This window comes from Esox lucius, chromosome 15 (genome assembly GCF_011004845.1).
Source record: "Esox lucius isolate fEsoLuc1 chromosome 15, fEsoLuc1.pri, whole genome shotgun sequence".
Classification (NCBI taxonomy): domain Eukaryota; kingdom Metazoa; phylum Chordata; class Actinopteri; order Esociformes; family Esocidae; genus Esox; species Esox lucius.
The window spans coordinates 6092782-6107036 of NC_047583.1; the positions used below are offsets into that span (position 1 = coordinate 6092782).

Here is a 14255-nt window from a genome sequence, read left to right on the forward strand (position 1 = left end):
TCTCTGCGCGCGTGTCTCTCTCTCTCTCTCTGCGCGCGCGTGTCTCTCTCTCTCTCTCTCTGCGCGCGTGTCTCTCTCTCTCTCTCTCTCTGCGCGCGTGTCTCTCTCTCTCTCTCTCTCTGCGCGCGTGTCTCTCTCTCTCTCTGCGCGCGTGTCTCTCTCTCTCTCTCTCTCTGCGCGCGTGTCTCTCTCTCTCTCTCTCTCTCTCTCTCTCTCTCTCTCTCTCTCTCTCTCTCTGCACGTGTCTCTCTCTCTCTCTCTCTCTCTCTCTCTCTCTCTCTGCACGTGTCTCTCTCTCTCTCTCTCTCTGCGCGCGTGTCTCTCTCTCTCTCTCTCTCTCTCTCTCTCTCTCTCTCTCTGCACGTGTCTCTCTCTCTCTCTCTCTCTCTGCACGTGTCTCTCTCTCTCTCTCTCTCTCTCTCTCTCTCTCTGCACGTGTCTCTCTCTCTCTCTCTCTCTCTGCGCGCGTGTCTCTCTCTCTCTCTCTCTGCGCGCGTGTCTCTCTCTCTCTCTCTCTCTCTCTCTCTCTCTCTCTGCACGTGTCTCTCTCTCTCTCTCTCTCTCTCTCTGCACGTGTCTCTCTCTCTCTCTCTCTCTGCGCGCGTGTGTCTCTCTCTCTCTCTCTGCGCGCGTGTGTCTCTCGCTCTCTCTCTCTGCGCGCGTGTGTCTCTCGCTCTCTCTCTCTGCGCGCGTGTGTCTCTCTCTCTCTCTCTCTCTGCGCGCGTGTGTCTCTCTCTCTCTCTCTCTCTCTGCGCGCGTGTGTCTCTCTCTCTGCGCGCGTGTGTCTCTCGCTCTCTCTCTGCGCGCGTGTGTCTCTCGCTCTCTCTCTGCGCGCGTGTGTCTCTCGCTCTCTCTGCGCGCGTGTGTCTCTCTCTCTCTCTCTCTCTCTGCGCGCGTGTGTCTCTCTCTCTCTCTCTCTCTCTCTGCGCGCGTGTGTGTCTCTCTCTCTCTCTCTCTCTGCGCGCGTGTGTCTCTCTCTCTCTCTCTCTCTGCGCGTGTGTGTCTCTCGCTCTCTCTCTCTGCGCGCGTGTCTCGCTCTCTCTCTCTGCGCGCGTGTCTCGCTCTCTCTCTCTGCGCGCGTGTCTCTCTCTCTCTCTCTGCGCGCGCGTGTCTCTCTCTCTCTCTCTGCGCGCGTGTCTCTCTCTCTCTCTCTCTCTGCGCGCGTGTCTCTCTCTCTCTCTCTCTGCGCGCGTGTCTCTCTCTCTCTCTGCGCGCGTGTCTCTCTCTCTCTCTCTCTGCGCGCGTGTCTCTCTCTCTCTCTCTCTCTCTCTCTCTCTCTCTGCACGTGTCTCTCTCTCTCTCTCTCTCTCTGCACGTGTCTCTCTCTCTCTCTCTCTCTCTCTCTCTCTCTCTCTGCACGTGTCTCTCTCTCTCTCTCTCTCTCTCTGCGCGCGTGTCTCTCTCTCTCTTTCTCTCTCTGCGCGCGTGTCTCTCTCTCTCTCTCTCTCTCTCTCTCTCTCTCTCTCTCTCTCTCTCTCTCTCTCTGCACGTGTCTCTCTCTCTCTCTCTCTCTCTCTCTCTGCGCGCGTGTCTCTCTCTCTCTCTCTCTCTCTCTCTCTCTCTCTCTGCGCGCGTGTCTCTCTCTCTCTCTCTCTCTCTCTCTCTCTCTCTCTCTCTGCGCATGTCTCTCTCTCTCTCTCGCTCTGCGCATGTCTCTCTCTCTCTCTGCGCATGTCTCTCTCTCTCTCTGCGCATGTCTCTCTCTCTCTCTCTGCGCATGTCTCTCTCTCTCTCTGCGCGTGTCTCTCTCTCTGCGCGTGTCTCTCTCTCTCTCTCTCTCTCTCTCTCTGCGCGTGTCTCTCTGTCTCTCTCTGCGCATGTCTCTCTCTCTCTCTGCGCGTGTCTCTCTCTCTGCGCGTGTCTCTCTCTCTCTCTCTCTCTCTCTCTCTGCGCGTGTCTCTCTGTCTCTCTGTGTCTCTGTGTCTCTGTCTCTCTCTCTCTCTCTCTCTCTCTCTCTCTGTGCGTGCGTGTGTCTCTCATTCCATCTATCTCAGTGATTTTAGCAGTCTGCCAGTCCCACAATAGTATCTGTATAGGCAGCATTCCAGTGGCAGGCCACCCCCCCTCCTGACCACCGGACTCATAGGGAGGAGTTTGCTTTCGTCCCTAGATGCATCAGACAGGTCTCAGACACGCCCCTCTCCTCCTCTTTCCTCATTTCGCACCAGGACCACTGTTGTGTAAGGGCAGACTGCCAGTAATAGCCCAGGACCATGAGCAATGAGCCTTCACTTTTGAACATTGTGCGAAAAACAGAAAATACTTGTGTAAATCTCTGGAGTATTCTGCAGTTCAGTGTCTCATGACCATGCTGTAACGTCTGTGTTGTTGGGTTGTTGTTTTTGCTGGATAGCTTTGCCTGGGTTTCACAACACTTGTCATGAACGATGTCGGATTTGTTTGTAACACTTAATAACTAGTGAGGTGTGTTTGCACTCCTATTTAAGGTTCCCTTAGTCACAGACTGTTCTCCCATGGTCCCTTTGTTGTTTAGGTAGTGTTTCACAGTCTCTGATGGTTGTCTCGTGGTCCCTTTGTTGTCCAGGTTCAGTTGCAGGTTCATCCCAACCTGTCAGCCAAGGAGGACGCTCTCCAGCACATCGAGGAGCTCATCCTTCAGCTGCTCAACATGCTGTGTGTGGCCCAGCCGCGCTCCGTCCAGGACGTGGAGGAGCGCGTCCAGAAGACCTTCCCCCACCCCATAGATAAATGGGCCATTGCTGACGCCCAGTCGGCCATTGAGAAGAGGAAGAGGAGGAATCCACTACTGCTCCCTGTCGATAAGATACACCCCCTGCTCAAGGTAGACCCCGGTCCAGGCAACCTTTCGTTCTGAGCTAGCCTGGTCCCACATCGGCTCTGTGCTGTCTTGCCGTCGCTACACCCCCCGTGCCCGATGTGCGTGGCTTGACAATGACCCGAGAGGCGTGTGTGCGTGCGCGACTGGGAAGACGGCACAAACGGACCAGGGACCAGGCTACGAATGAACCGACAGCTCTCACCCTTCCCCTGTCTATGAAATCCGTCTGACCTTTTAACCCTTGGCCCCTGACCTGATGTCATCTCTACTGCATGTCCTCCCAACAGGAAGTGCTGGGATATAAGATCGATTACCATGTGTCTCTGTACATTGTGGCCGTGCTGGAGTACATATCGGCCGACATCCTAAAGCTGGCCGGAAACTACGTGGGCAACATCAGACACTACGAGATCAGCCAGCAGGACATCAAGGTGTCCATGTGTGCGGACAAGGTGGGAAACGCTCTCTGCTCCGGGTTTCTCGCTGTATTCCAGTGTAAAGAACATTTTGGGCAGGCCACCATCAGGAGTAGGGGGGGGGGGGTGTAAATATTGACGCGGTGTCACAGTTTCTTTATTAACGTTGCATTCAGGTAGATTGTCCCGTTGGCTGGTTGACATTTACCAGCTGAACATGGCTCTCTGTAACCAGGGCTGTGCACAGACGTTTCAATGGGCATGGGTCAAAATGACAGGGACTCTTTGGATGTTTGCTGGCAGTGGAATGGATGTTGGGCGACCCTCTTGACTGTCAGCTTCCGGTGTGTGTGTGTGTTTGTTAGGTCCTGATGGACATGTTTGACCAGGACGAGGACATTGGTCTGGTGTCTCAGTGTACGGAGGAGCCTTCGTCTTCAGGGGAGCTGACCTACGATGACCTGGTGCGCCTCGAAATAGCAGAGGAGCGTCAGTACCTTCGGGAACTCGACCTCATACTCAAGGTGTTTCGACATCACTTCTTGTACAACAACAATATCTTCACGTCACAGGTAAGAGCAGAGGCATGTTCATAAACACCTTATGAACACCCTAAATAAAAACTAATGTGAGAGGAGAGGCATGTTCATAAACACCTTATGAACACCTTAAAAAAAACGAATGTTAACATGAGAGGCATGTTCATAAACACCTTATGAACACCCTAAATAAAAACTAATGTGAGAGGAGAGGCATGTTCATAAACACCTTATGAACACCTTAAAAAAAACAAATGTTAACATGAGAGGCATGTTCATAAACACCTTATGAACAGCTTACATTTTGCTGACTTAATAATGCTTAGTAATCTACCCCTGCGTTGAACAGAGGCTTGATGCGCTTTTAGCCAGAGCAGTTCCTTTTCTGGGAGTTAATATAACGTTCCTGATGCCTGCTACTTGCCACAACCTCAAATCACCTTAAGCGCTGAGCCTAAAATCGACTTGGCTCGTACCCTGTGGGGTTGGTTGTCATTTTCACCGGCTAAGGGGAAGTTGACTGGAGTTCAGCGTTATTTAATGGTCCACTTGCATTTTTGAGGTTTGCTGGCGACAGAAACTACTAGCACCCGCGTCACAACTAGCACCCTGTTCGCTCACTAGTGCACTCCTTTTAGACTTCGGCCCATATAGGGTAGTGTCCAACAGAGGGCACTTTGAAGGGGAACAGGGTGCTAGTTGTGACGCGGGACTGTCCTCCACACCCAAGTGATGCCGCCCGTAGCGTTCTGTCGCCAGCACACCTCAAAAATGCAAGTGGAATGTACAACTCGTATTTAAAAGCCCAGCTGAAAAAAACTTCTGTTTTATTGTTGCTAAAATAACTGTACTACTGACAGCTAAAATATCCTGGACAATGTCTTTTGGGTACCTAGCATGGGCAAATGATGATGCATTATTACTCCAAAACATTCTGGCTTATTTGTTTTGTATGTGATGGGAGAAACATGGTAACAGGGTTATTGAAATCTAACAGTGGTCCGAAAATAGCCTGTTTCCTGGTCTGTGCTGTTTTACCAAATGTAAACTCTCCTCACTGGCATGGCCTGGCAAACCTATCAGGAACCAGGGTGATTAGAGAAGTGGATTGTTTCCATGTTTAGCTATCCCTGAAGACCGATACATGCATCTGCAGACGAAAACATGTCAAATCAGCTAAATGATGGAAATACAGTATGTCAAATCAGCTAAATGATGGAAATACAGTATGTCAAATCAGCTAAATGATGGAAATACAGTATGTCAAATCAGCTAAATGATGGAAATACAGTATGTCAAATCAGCTAAATGATGGAAATACAGTATGTCAAATCAGCTAAATGATGGAAATACAGTATGTTAAATCAGCTAAATGATGGCCATACAGTATGTCAAATCTGCTAAATGTCTAAATGCGTGGAATGTGTAAGCCACCCTGTCTTCCCCGCCTCAGGATGTGGAGGTGATCTTCAGCAACATCTTGGACATCCATGAGCTGACCGTGAAGCTTCTCGGGCTGATTGAGGATGCAGTGGAGATGACAGCTGACGGGAGCCCTCATCCTCTGGTGGGCAGCTGCTTTGAAGACCTGGCGGAGGTACGCACACACACACACATAACAACACACTTGCACACACACGCACAACTACACACGTGCACACACACACACACACACACACTCAAATCAAGATCAGGCAGATAATGAATGTTTTCACCCTGATAGTGAAACTTTGTGATAGCCAGGTTTGGACTTCGTATCTGTGAAATGGGTTTCATAGCCTCAACCACCGACATTGCACACTGAATATGTTAAATGCCTCCGTTTTATATTGACACGTCCAAGGATCAATGCCAACATTTACCCCTGTCCCTAGGAGCAGGCATTTGATCCCTACGAAACCCTCAGTCAGGACATTCTGTCCAGGCAGTTCCACGAGCACTTCAGCAGCCTCATGGCCCGACACACCGTGGCACTGTACTTCCAGGTATGTTGGACCTGCCCCGCTGGCACAGGCACAGTGGGTATGTTTGCTGAAAGGGAGATGTGTTTTGGCACCGTGCATGACTAGCGCTTCAACAGCCTGGTTGTTGTCCTTACATACGTCATAGGTTTGGTTAAATTCCCATTTAACAGTGAAAGGGCGTGTCTTGACTTTTTCCACTTCCTGTGTGTTTTTTTTTTTTTTTACAGTGACGATATTAAGTTCTTGTGATTTTGTTGTTGTCAGACTTTCGTGAATTTATTCTTCTTCCAACCATCTATACGCTTCTTTTGGTGAGAAAACGGGACAGATGTCTGTAGGTCATTAACACCCCTTGTTTCATGTTTTTTTTTAATCTAAGGTAATTGAGACAGCCAGTTTATTATTGAGACAGCCAGTTTATAATTGAGACAGCCAGTTTATATGTATTATTTAACACTGCAGGTGAAAATAAAATGTCCTGTGTTGCGTTTATCCAGTTTATCCACACAAAGGTTGAAGTAATACTTGTGCTGGGTCCTGTTTGTTACTCAAGGCTGAGTAGAGGTTCCCAGACTGCTGTGCTTACTAGTCAGTCAACCAGCATATCAGCCAGCCAGCCAGTCAGTCATAGAAATTATTTACTCTCCGTTTCTGTCTTCTCTCATTTTCTCTCCTCTTTTTGCCTCCTCTCCCTCCTCTCCCCTCTCCCTCCTCTCCCTCCTCTCCCCTCTCCCTGATGGATGTGACTCTGGTGCACTCAGCCACTCTGCAGTGTCTGCCATTGTGGCTAAATTACATTGCTTTTTATAAATAGCCCAAGCAGCCAGCTTGCCACACTACAGACTAGCCCTCACTTTCTGCCCAAATCGCAACCTATTCATTATGCCATTCACTTTTTATGCACCCTCTTCCCATGTAGTGCCCTATTCACCCGCCCTATTACCCGTGTAGTGCCCTATTCACCCGCCCTATTACCCGTGTAGTGCCCTATTCACCCGCCCTATTACCCGTGTAGTGCCCTATTCACCCACCCTATTACCCGTGTAGTGCCCTATTCACCCGCCCTATTACCCGTGTAGTGCCCTATTCACCCGCCCTATTACCCGTGTAGTGCCCTATTCACCCGCCCTATTACCCGTGTAGTGCCCTGTTCACCCGCCCTATTACCCGTGTAGTGCCCTGTTCACCCGCCCTATTACCCGTGTAGTGCCCTGTTCACCCGCCCTATTACCCGTGTAGTGCCCTGTTCACCCGCCCTATTACCCGTGTAGTGCCCTGTTCACCCGCCCTATTACCCCTGTAGTGCCCTGTTCACCCGCCCTATTACCCCTGTAGTGCCCTATTCACCCGCCCTATTACCCGTGTAGTGCCCTATTCACCCGCCCTATTACCCGTGTAGTGCCCTGTTCACCCACCCTATTACCCGTGTAGTGCCCTGTTCACCCGCCCTATTACCCGTGTAGTGCCCTGTTCACCCGCCCTATTACCCGTGTAGTGCCCTGTTCACCCGCCCTATTACCCGTGTAGTGCCCTGTTCACCCGCCCTATTACCCGTGTAGTGCCCTGTTCACCCGCCCTATTACCCGTGTAGTGCCCTGTTCACCCGCCCTATTACCCGTGTAGTGCCCTGTTCACCCGCCCTATTACCCGTGTAGTGCCCTGTTCACCCGCCCTATTACCCGTGTAGTGCCCTATTCACCCGCCCTATTACCCGTGTAGTGCCCTATTCACCCGCCCTATTACCCGTGTAGTGCCCTGTTCACCCAGAATAGGGTGGGATTAGGGGCACCTGTTGTTCTCTGAGATCACGGAGGAGAGAAAATAGGAGGGAAAGAAAGGGTGGGTGGGTTTAAGCCATAAATGAAAACGGCCAAAGAGCCAAGGTTGAGTTCAGACCGTGCAATCAGACATGCTTTGCTGTGGGATTCCCAGGGTGGTGTTTCAGGTGTTTGTTAGTGTAATGTAATAGTGTAACGCATGAGGCTGTTGTTGAGCCACAATAACAATATAACCATCATTCTTTGATCATTACACACACACACACACACACACACACACACACACACACACACAGCCAGTGTTGACAGGGGACCCTGTAATGTGTAATTTGTGGAGTCTGAGTAGAGTATTGATTAAGTATCTCCTGTCTTGGGCGGCTGAGGGGGGGAGTGACTCCCCCCCCCCCCCCCCCTCCTGTTAACCTGCCTCCTCCTCTTCCTGGTCGTGTCTTCTCATCTTCATCGGAGTTGTTGTCATCGGGCATCCGGGTTAAAACTAAATTAAAGGGATTAGCAGAACGTGAAATATCGCCCAGCGGTTTCCTTGATGCAGATGTTGAACGGCGTTGTTGTTGTGCTGTGGCTCCATAACGTTTTGCTACAGTGTGTGTTAATGAATGTGTACACACAGTCCTTCTGTGGTGTCGATCCTGTTGGTGGCAGACGCTTGGAGGCTTGGTGTTAGTGGTGTACACGGATATTCAAAATGAACTTACTAGTTGAGTACTTGTGTGAGGATTTTGTTTTCAGACACAACAATGAAATAAATGGGCCTGAAAGTGCCGATGGAGATCCGGTTAAATTACAAAGTTCAACAGTAATTTTTATCTTTTATTTATTTTTTTCCCTCATAGATAACAATTATAATTTTTTCTTCGTGTTAGCTTGTTTTTGTGAGGAAAGCATTTAAACTGGGTGCTAACATACACAATTGCGCAAAACGTCATGTAGTAATTTCCTTCAAACTGCTACAGCGAGATGGTATCCACAGGTTCATCTGGTGAAGGGTACTTTAAAACCCCCTCAGCATTCCTTTAATGCAATGGTTTTTTTACCCCGATGTCTTTCCAGTCCGTAGCAGAAGGCTTCAGAGAGGCGGTCCAGTATGTTCTTCCACAGCTGATGATGGTTCCTGTTTATCACTGTTTGCACTACTTTGAACTACTTCAGGTGAGTGTACAGTCCCTCAAGCCGGACGGCTACTTCCCCAGTCTTTGACTGGCTACAGTAAAGACGTCAGTAGAACTTTGTATGGGGGAGGAGTATGCACATGGGGGAGGAGTATGCACATGGGGGAGGAGTATGCACATGGGGGAGGAGTATGCACATGGGGGAGGAGTATGCACATGGGGGAGGAGTATGCACATGGGGGAGGAGTATCGGAAATTAAACAACCAGAGGAAAGTGACGTCACAACGCTTAATTCTGCATAAGCGCACTACCCGCTCAGAGTTTCGGCCCCTCCTACTCAAACTCTTGATTTGTGGTGAGAGCTGTCTGAACAGGAAACCCTTCATTTTTTTCTCCTTTTCCAAATGTGCAAGGAAACTGTGTTTGCGTGATATACACCACGTGTTATTAGCACCCCTTGTGTTGTTAACCAAGGTCTGCAACTCGAGACTAGTTGGGTATCACACAGACACTCAACTACGTATGGACACAAAAACACAGTCCCAGCATTTTCACCGTATATATGTTTATGATGTTAATATCAGGTTTGAGCTTGTGTTGAATTGCCTCAGTGTCGCCTCAGCATAATTTCAAATATGTAGACATGCTTCAGAAAATGGAACCCTAACCGTAACCCTAAAATAGGCAGCTAATGTTCAGATGGCTATGCGAAGTTGGTTAATGTGCTTCAAAAGAAAACATGCTACATGTATTTGACTGGCTTGTTTGTAGGAATGGGTGGAGTTGTTTATCCCTGGGCGGAGTTAAACGTCATCAGTACCTCCCCGGAAAATTTTAGGGCACCTTTGACCTTTATGCAGCTATTTCCTATGAGTCGTCATCTTGTGATCAAAAGGAAAATATGGAAATATGGCCCTGGTTTCTGATCAGGATCTTAGAGCTCTTTTCTCTACTATAGAATTATTTCTGTAGACTTCACTTAAAAGGATCTGATGTTGTTGACATCCATGTTAAAGCTGAAATCCCTAGCTGTTGAAACAGCCAGGTGTAATATTTCAACAACACGGTAGTTACTTCTATTAACAAACACTGTTAGTTCTCCTCTGACATGAAATTACATTGCCCTTTTATTTATTTATTTTTTTACCGCAGTGCTGTATGTTCCTATTCTCAATTTCAACAACAACACAGTCTCTGACAGGCAAACCATTTTAACTGTGACTGATTTTAGCTTTAGGTCTCGTATATCATCAGATTGTTGGTCAGCTGAATCTTTAGCAGTGCCAAAAGCAGCTCCGGGTGTGTAATACACATTATAGCGCCACCTGCTGGTACCCGTGTCATGATGTTATTCACCTCTGTGACAGGTGAGCCTGCCCATGCCTGCTCCTAGACACCATTGCATTGACCTGTAATGAGCCAACACTGCCCCGTCTCCACCCGGATGTTGTTTGTCTGTGTGTGCGTTCAGACGTATGTATGTCGGTGCCTGACGCCTCTCGTGTTGTCTTTGAGTGTAGCAGTTGCAGGAGCGCAGCAAGGACCAGGATGACCGGGAGTGCCTGAAGCAGGCCATCACGGCTCTCCTAAACCTGCAGTGCAGCGTGGAGCGCATCTACACCAAACACCTGCCGCGACGCAAGCCTGGGTACGTGGCCCCGCCTCCACAGAACGCCCCTGTGTTGCATCACAGAAAGGTCGAAGGAGACTTGGCTCTGTGGTCCTTTATCTTAACAGATGCGTGGTGTAGCTTGGAGAATACAGCAAATATAAATGCACAGTATATTGGATAATCATTCACCCCTTTTAGACTTTTTTATGGATATATTGTCAAAGTAAAAATGAAGTTCAGTGTAGTCCTACAAGAAACGTTGCGTACATTCTTGGAGAAGAAAAATTCTCTAGGTGTGTAAAATAAAGTTGACTTAGTTGATTGCTTTACCCTTTCTTACACCAATCAAATGTATTTTCAATGTGTTAGGAGGGAGCGTTAACCCAACTGGCACCTGACTCAATATTCTCCCAACTTCAGAGTCTGGAAATGGTGTTTTGATGTTGTCAGCAAGAGGTGTTGATCATGATGTCAGATTGAACCAATCATGATGTATGTTTTGCTAATGCGTCGCCCGACGGCTATCTTAACTTCCAAAAATCTCTGCCGTAGCGAATTAATGTGGAAGCCTGAGCTGTTGTGTATGTGAATGGCTAGTGCACAAGAACCAGAGAGTCATAGCTCTCCCTGTGCTGAGTTAGGTGGGTCGTGTCTGCCAGGCTAAGGACCGCTTCGGTTAGAAAGGAACGGAAAATGTTCTCCCAGGTTGTTTTTTTCAAGTCACCTCACATCTGTCTGTCTCTCTCTTTTTCTTCCTTGCTCTCTTTGCTTTTCTGTCTCTCCTTCCCTCCTCCCCTCTCCCTCCCTCTCCTCCAGGGAGCCCATGTACCGTCTGTATAGTCGTCAGGTGCGTAGCAAGCACCTGGCGATCAAGCGGATGAATGAGATCCAGAAGAGCATTGACGGCTGGGAGGGGAAGGACATCGGCCAGTGCTGTTCAGAGTTCATCCTGGAGGGGGCGCTCCTCCGCGCTGGGGCCAAACACGAGCGGCACAACTTCCTGTTCGACGGCCTCATGATCAGCTGCAAGGCCAACCAGAGCTCGCGGCTCCCCGGTTCCGGGAGCGGGGCGGAGTTTCGCCTGAAGGAGAAGTTTGTTCTGCGGAAAGTCCGCATCGTGGACCGCGAGGACTCCGCGGAGCTGAAGAACGCCTTCGAGTTCGTCGGCAAGGACGAGAACTGCGCCGTGTTCTGCGCCCGCTCGGCGGAGGAGAAGGGGGCCTGGATGGCGGCGCTGGTGACCCTGCAGTACCGCTCCACACTGGACCGCATGCTGGACACGGTGCTGCAGCATGAGGAACAGGCCCAGCCCCTGCGCCTCCCGTCCCCGGAGCTGTACCGCTTCGCTGTGCAGGACTCAGAGGAGAACATTGTGTTTGAGGACCGGGTCCAGAGCAAGACCGGCATTCCCATCATAAAGGCGGGGACGGTGGTGAAGCTCATCGAGAGGCTCACCTACCACATGTACGCCGACCCCAACTTCGTACGCACCTTTCTGACCACCTACCGCTCCTTCTGCAAGCCCAACGAGCTCCTCGGCCTGCTGATTGACAGGTACGCAGGTTGTCCAGGGGCATGGAGGCTGGAGGGAGAACAGCGTTGTTTGGTTCTGTATCGCCCTTAGTACCAGGGTCTGTGGGAGCCAACACAACCGGTGTGTTTGTTTGCGTGCTTGTATGCCAGCTTCACGGATTGATGTGGGGTATAGTTGTGTTGCCGGATAAACCTGTGACACGTCTAAACTCTTAGCCCGTCCTCTTCTGTGTTGACATGGCGACATGCCTCATCTGGGTGTTTCTGGTGCTAGTCTTTGGACGGCTTCATTAGGGAAACTTGTCGGGTCGAGACGTTGCCACCAGTGAATCGAATGGTGGCAAATTCCCGTGGTGTGCAAGGTCTCACGTATTGGATGTGTGATTGTGTTTCACACCAGGATTGAGATCCCAGAGCCAGAACCCACTGAGGCAGACAAACAGGCTCTATGGAACGGGGATCAGCCAATGGCGGCAGAGCTCCAGAGGTTCCGCCGGGAGTACGTCCAACCTGTCCAACTAAGGTACCACTACCATTCCGATGTCCGATCACACTCCTCCATTCCAGCTAGGCATTCTAGAGGAGTATTTTAAACATCACCTTGTCAAACATCATTTGTTACTGTGTCTGCTTACCACTCTTTGTATTTTAGGGTGGGTAAACAGTCAAAAGGGATTCATTCATACAGACAGTTTTGTGCAAAATTCATAGGCAATTTAAGAATTATTTTAAAGCTATTTTGGCAGTAAGTGCTTACTTGAAACTGGGTGAGAAACTGGGCAAGTTGAAGATCCTTTTCTTGAGGGACAGAAAGAAATCCAGTCAAGTTATTTCTCACTATCTGGCACTTAAGTATACACATTATTTATTCACAAAAACATTTTCTTTTCGAGCGATAATGATCCCAAATACTCCTACTTAAAGTGAAATTCGGCCAAAGGAACATTTGCAGTATTACATTGCTCACCTCCAGACCTGACTTCAACATCATTTGTGGTGTACGACTTCTGTCCACTACTGTACATAGACCGTTTGATAATTAAATCTGGTGTTCATCCTCCCCAGGGTTCTAAATGTGTTCCGTCAGTGGGTGGAACATCATTTCTACGACTTTGAGAATGACCCTGAGCTCCGATGCCGACTGGAGGAGTACATCACCGGCATCATACAGCTACGAGGTCAGTTCTGGCCTTACTGAATGACTTACTAACCCTCACTAATATAATACTGGTACTAATACTACTGTTACCAACACTTACTAATATAATCCTGATACTAATACTACTGTTACCAACACTTACTAATATAATCCTGATACTAATACTACTGTTACCAACACTTACTAATATAATCATGATACTAATACTACTGTTACCAACACTTACTAATATAATACTGGTACTAATACTACTGTTACCAACACTTACTAATATAATACTGGTACTAATACTACTGTTACCAACACTTACTAATATAATACTGGTACTAATACTACTGTTACCAACCCAATTTAAGAATTATTTTTTGCAAAGAAAGAGATTTGGGTGGATGATCACATGACCATACCTTTAACCTAAACAACATGATGTCGTTATCAGACGTCCAATAAACGTTTTATTAGCATAACTAGTCTCATTCTGTCCCTAGGCAAGTCTATGAGGAAGTGGGTGGAATCCATCAACAAGATCATCAAGAGAAAGATACAGACGCAGTCCAATGGTGTCAGCCATAACATCACTTTCGAGAGTCCGCCCCCGCCAATCGAGTGGCACATCAGTCGTCAGATAGACACCTTTGACCTGATGACCCTTCACCCTATAGAGATTGCCCGTCAGCTCACCCTGCTGGAGTCAGAACTCTACAGGTGAGACAGCTGTCACCCTGGTGAAAGGTGATTGATAGGCCAACCAAGCTATCGTGGAAATACTTGAACTAGTACAGTTGGAAATACTGGAAATAATATTAGAGTTTGAAGTAGAGGAAGTAGTAGAGTTTGAAGTAGAGGAAGTAGTAGAGTTTGAAGTAGAGGAAGTAGTAGAGTTTGAAGTAGTACATTTCTTTTGTACAGGAAGCAGTACAGGAAGTGATGGTTCTTAAAGAAACCTGATGCTGACCATAGTATACCAGCCAACTCAGACTGCAGTCATTGGAAGGTTATTTTTGAGTGGACCAGTACTGTGTTTTATTGACATGCGTTTTCTCCGCAGGGCTGTTCGACCGTCTGAACTGGTGGGAAGCGTCTGGACCAAGGAGGACAAGGAGAAAAACTCTCCCAACCTGCTCAGAATGATCCGCCACACCACCAACCTCACACTCTGGTTTGAGAAGTGAGTTCTACGCTCCGGATGAAACTTGGCAACCGGGTCCATGTTTCTTCGTGTCCTACCCCTGACCAACTGTTTTGTGGATCGCGTGATGATGTGTTTATTGTGTCCAAACGTCTGTTGATTTTATGGATGGGATTCGGCTGTAAAACCCAATT

General features: G+C 48.7%; 1 protein-coding gene across 1 annotated transcript in view; it reads left to right on the plus strand.

Annotated features, from left to right (window-relative positions):
• Nucleotides 1–14255, plus strand: part of sos2 (son of sevenless homolog 2 (Drosophila)) — a 40650-nt gene that overhangs the window by 18257 nt on the left and 8138 nt on the right. Inside the window, exons 3-14 of the mRNA XM_034297514.1 lie at nucleotides 2546–2803; nucleotides 3088–3252; nucleotides 3582–3788; nucleotides 5209–5352; nucleotides 5630–5740; nucleotides 8569–8667; nucleotides 10149–10276; nucleotides 11057–11794; nucleotides 12174–12296; nucleotides 12839–12951; nucleotides 13421–13637; nucleotides 13981–14100. Coding sequence (XP_034153405.1) covers nucleotides 2546–2803; nucleotides 3088–3252; nucleotides 3582–3788; nucleotides 5209–5352; nucleotides 5630–5740; nucleotides 8569–8667; nucleotides 10149–10276; nucleotides 11057–11794; nucleotides 12174–12296; nucleotides 12839–12951; nucleotides 13421–13637; nucleotides 13981–14100 — 2423 coding nt within the window. The remainder of the gene's footprint in view (nucleotides 1–2545; nucleotides 2804–3087; nucleotides 3253–3581; nucleotides 3789–5208; nucleotides 5353–5629; nucleotides 5741–8568; nucleotides 8668–10148; nucleotides 10277–11056; nucleotides 11795–12173; nucleotides 12297–12838; nucleotides 12952–13420; nucleotides 13638–13980; nucleotides 14101–14255) is intronic.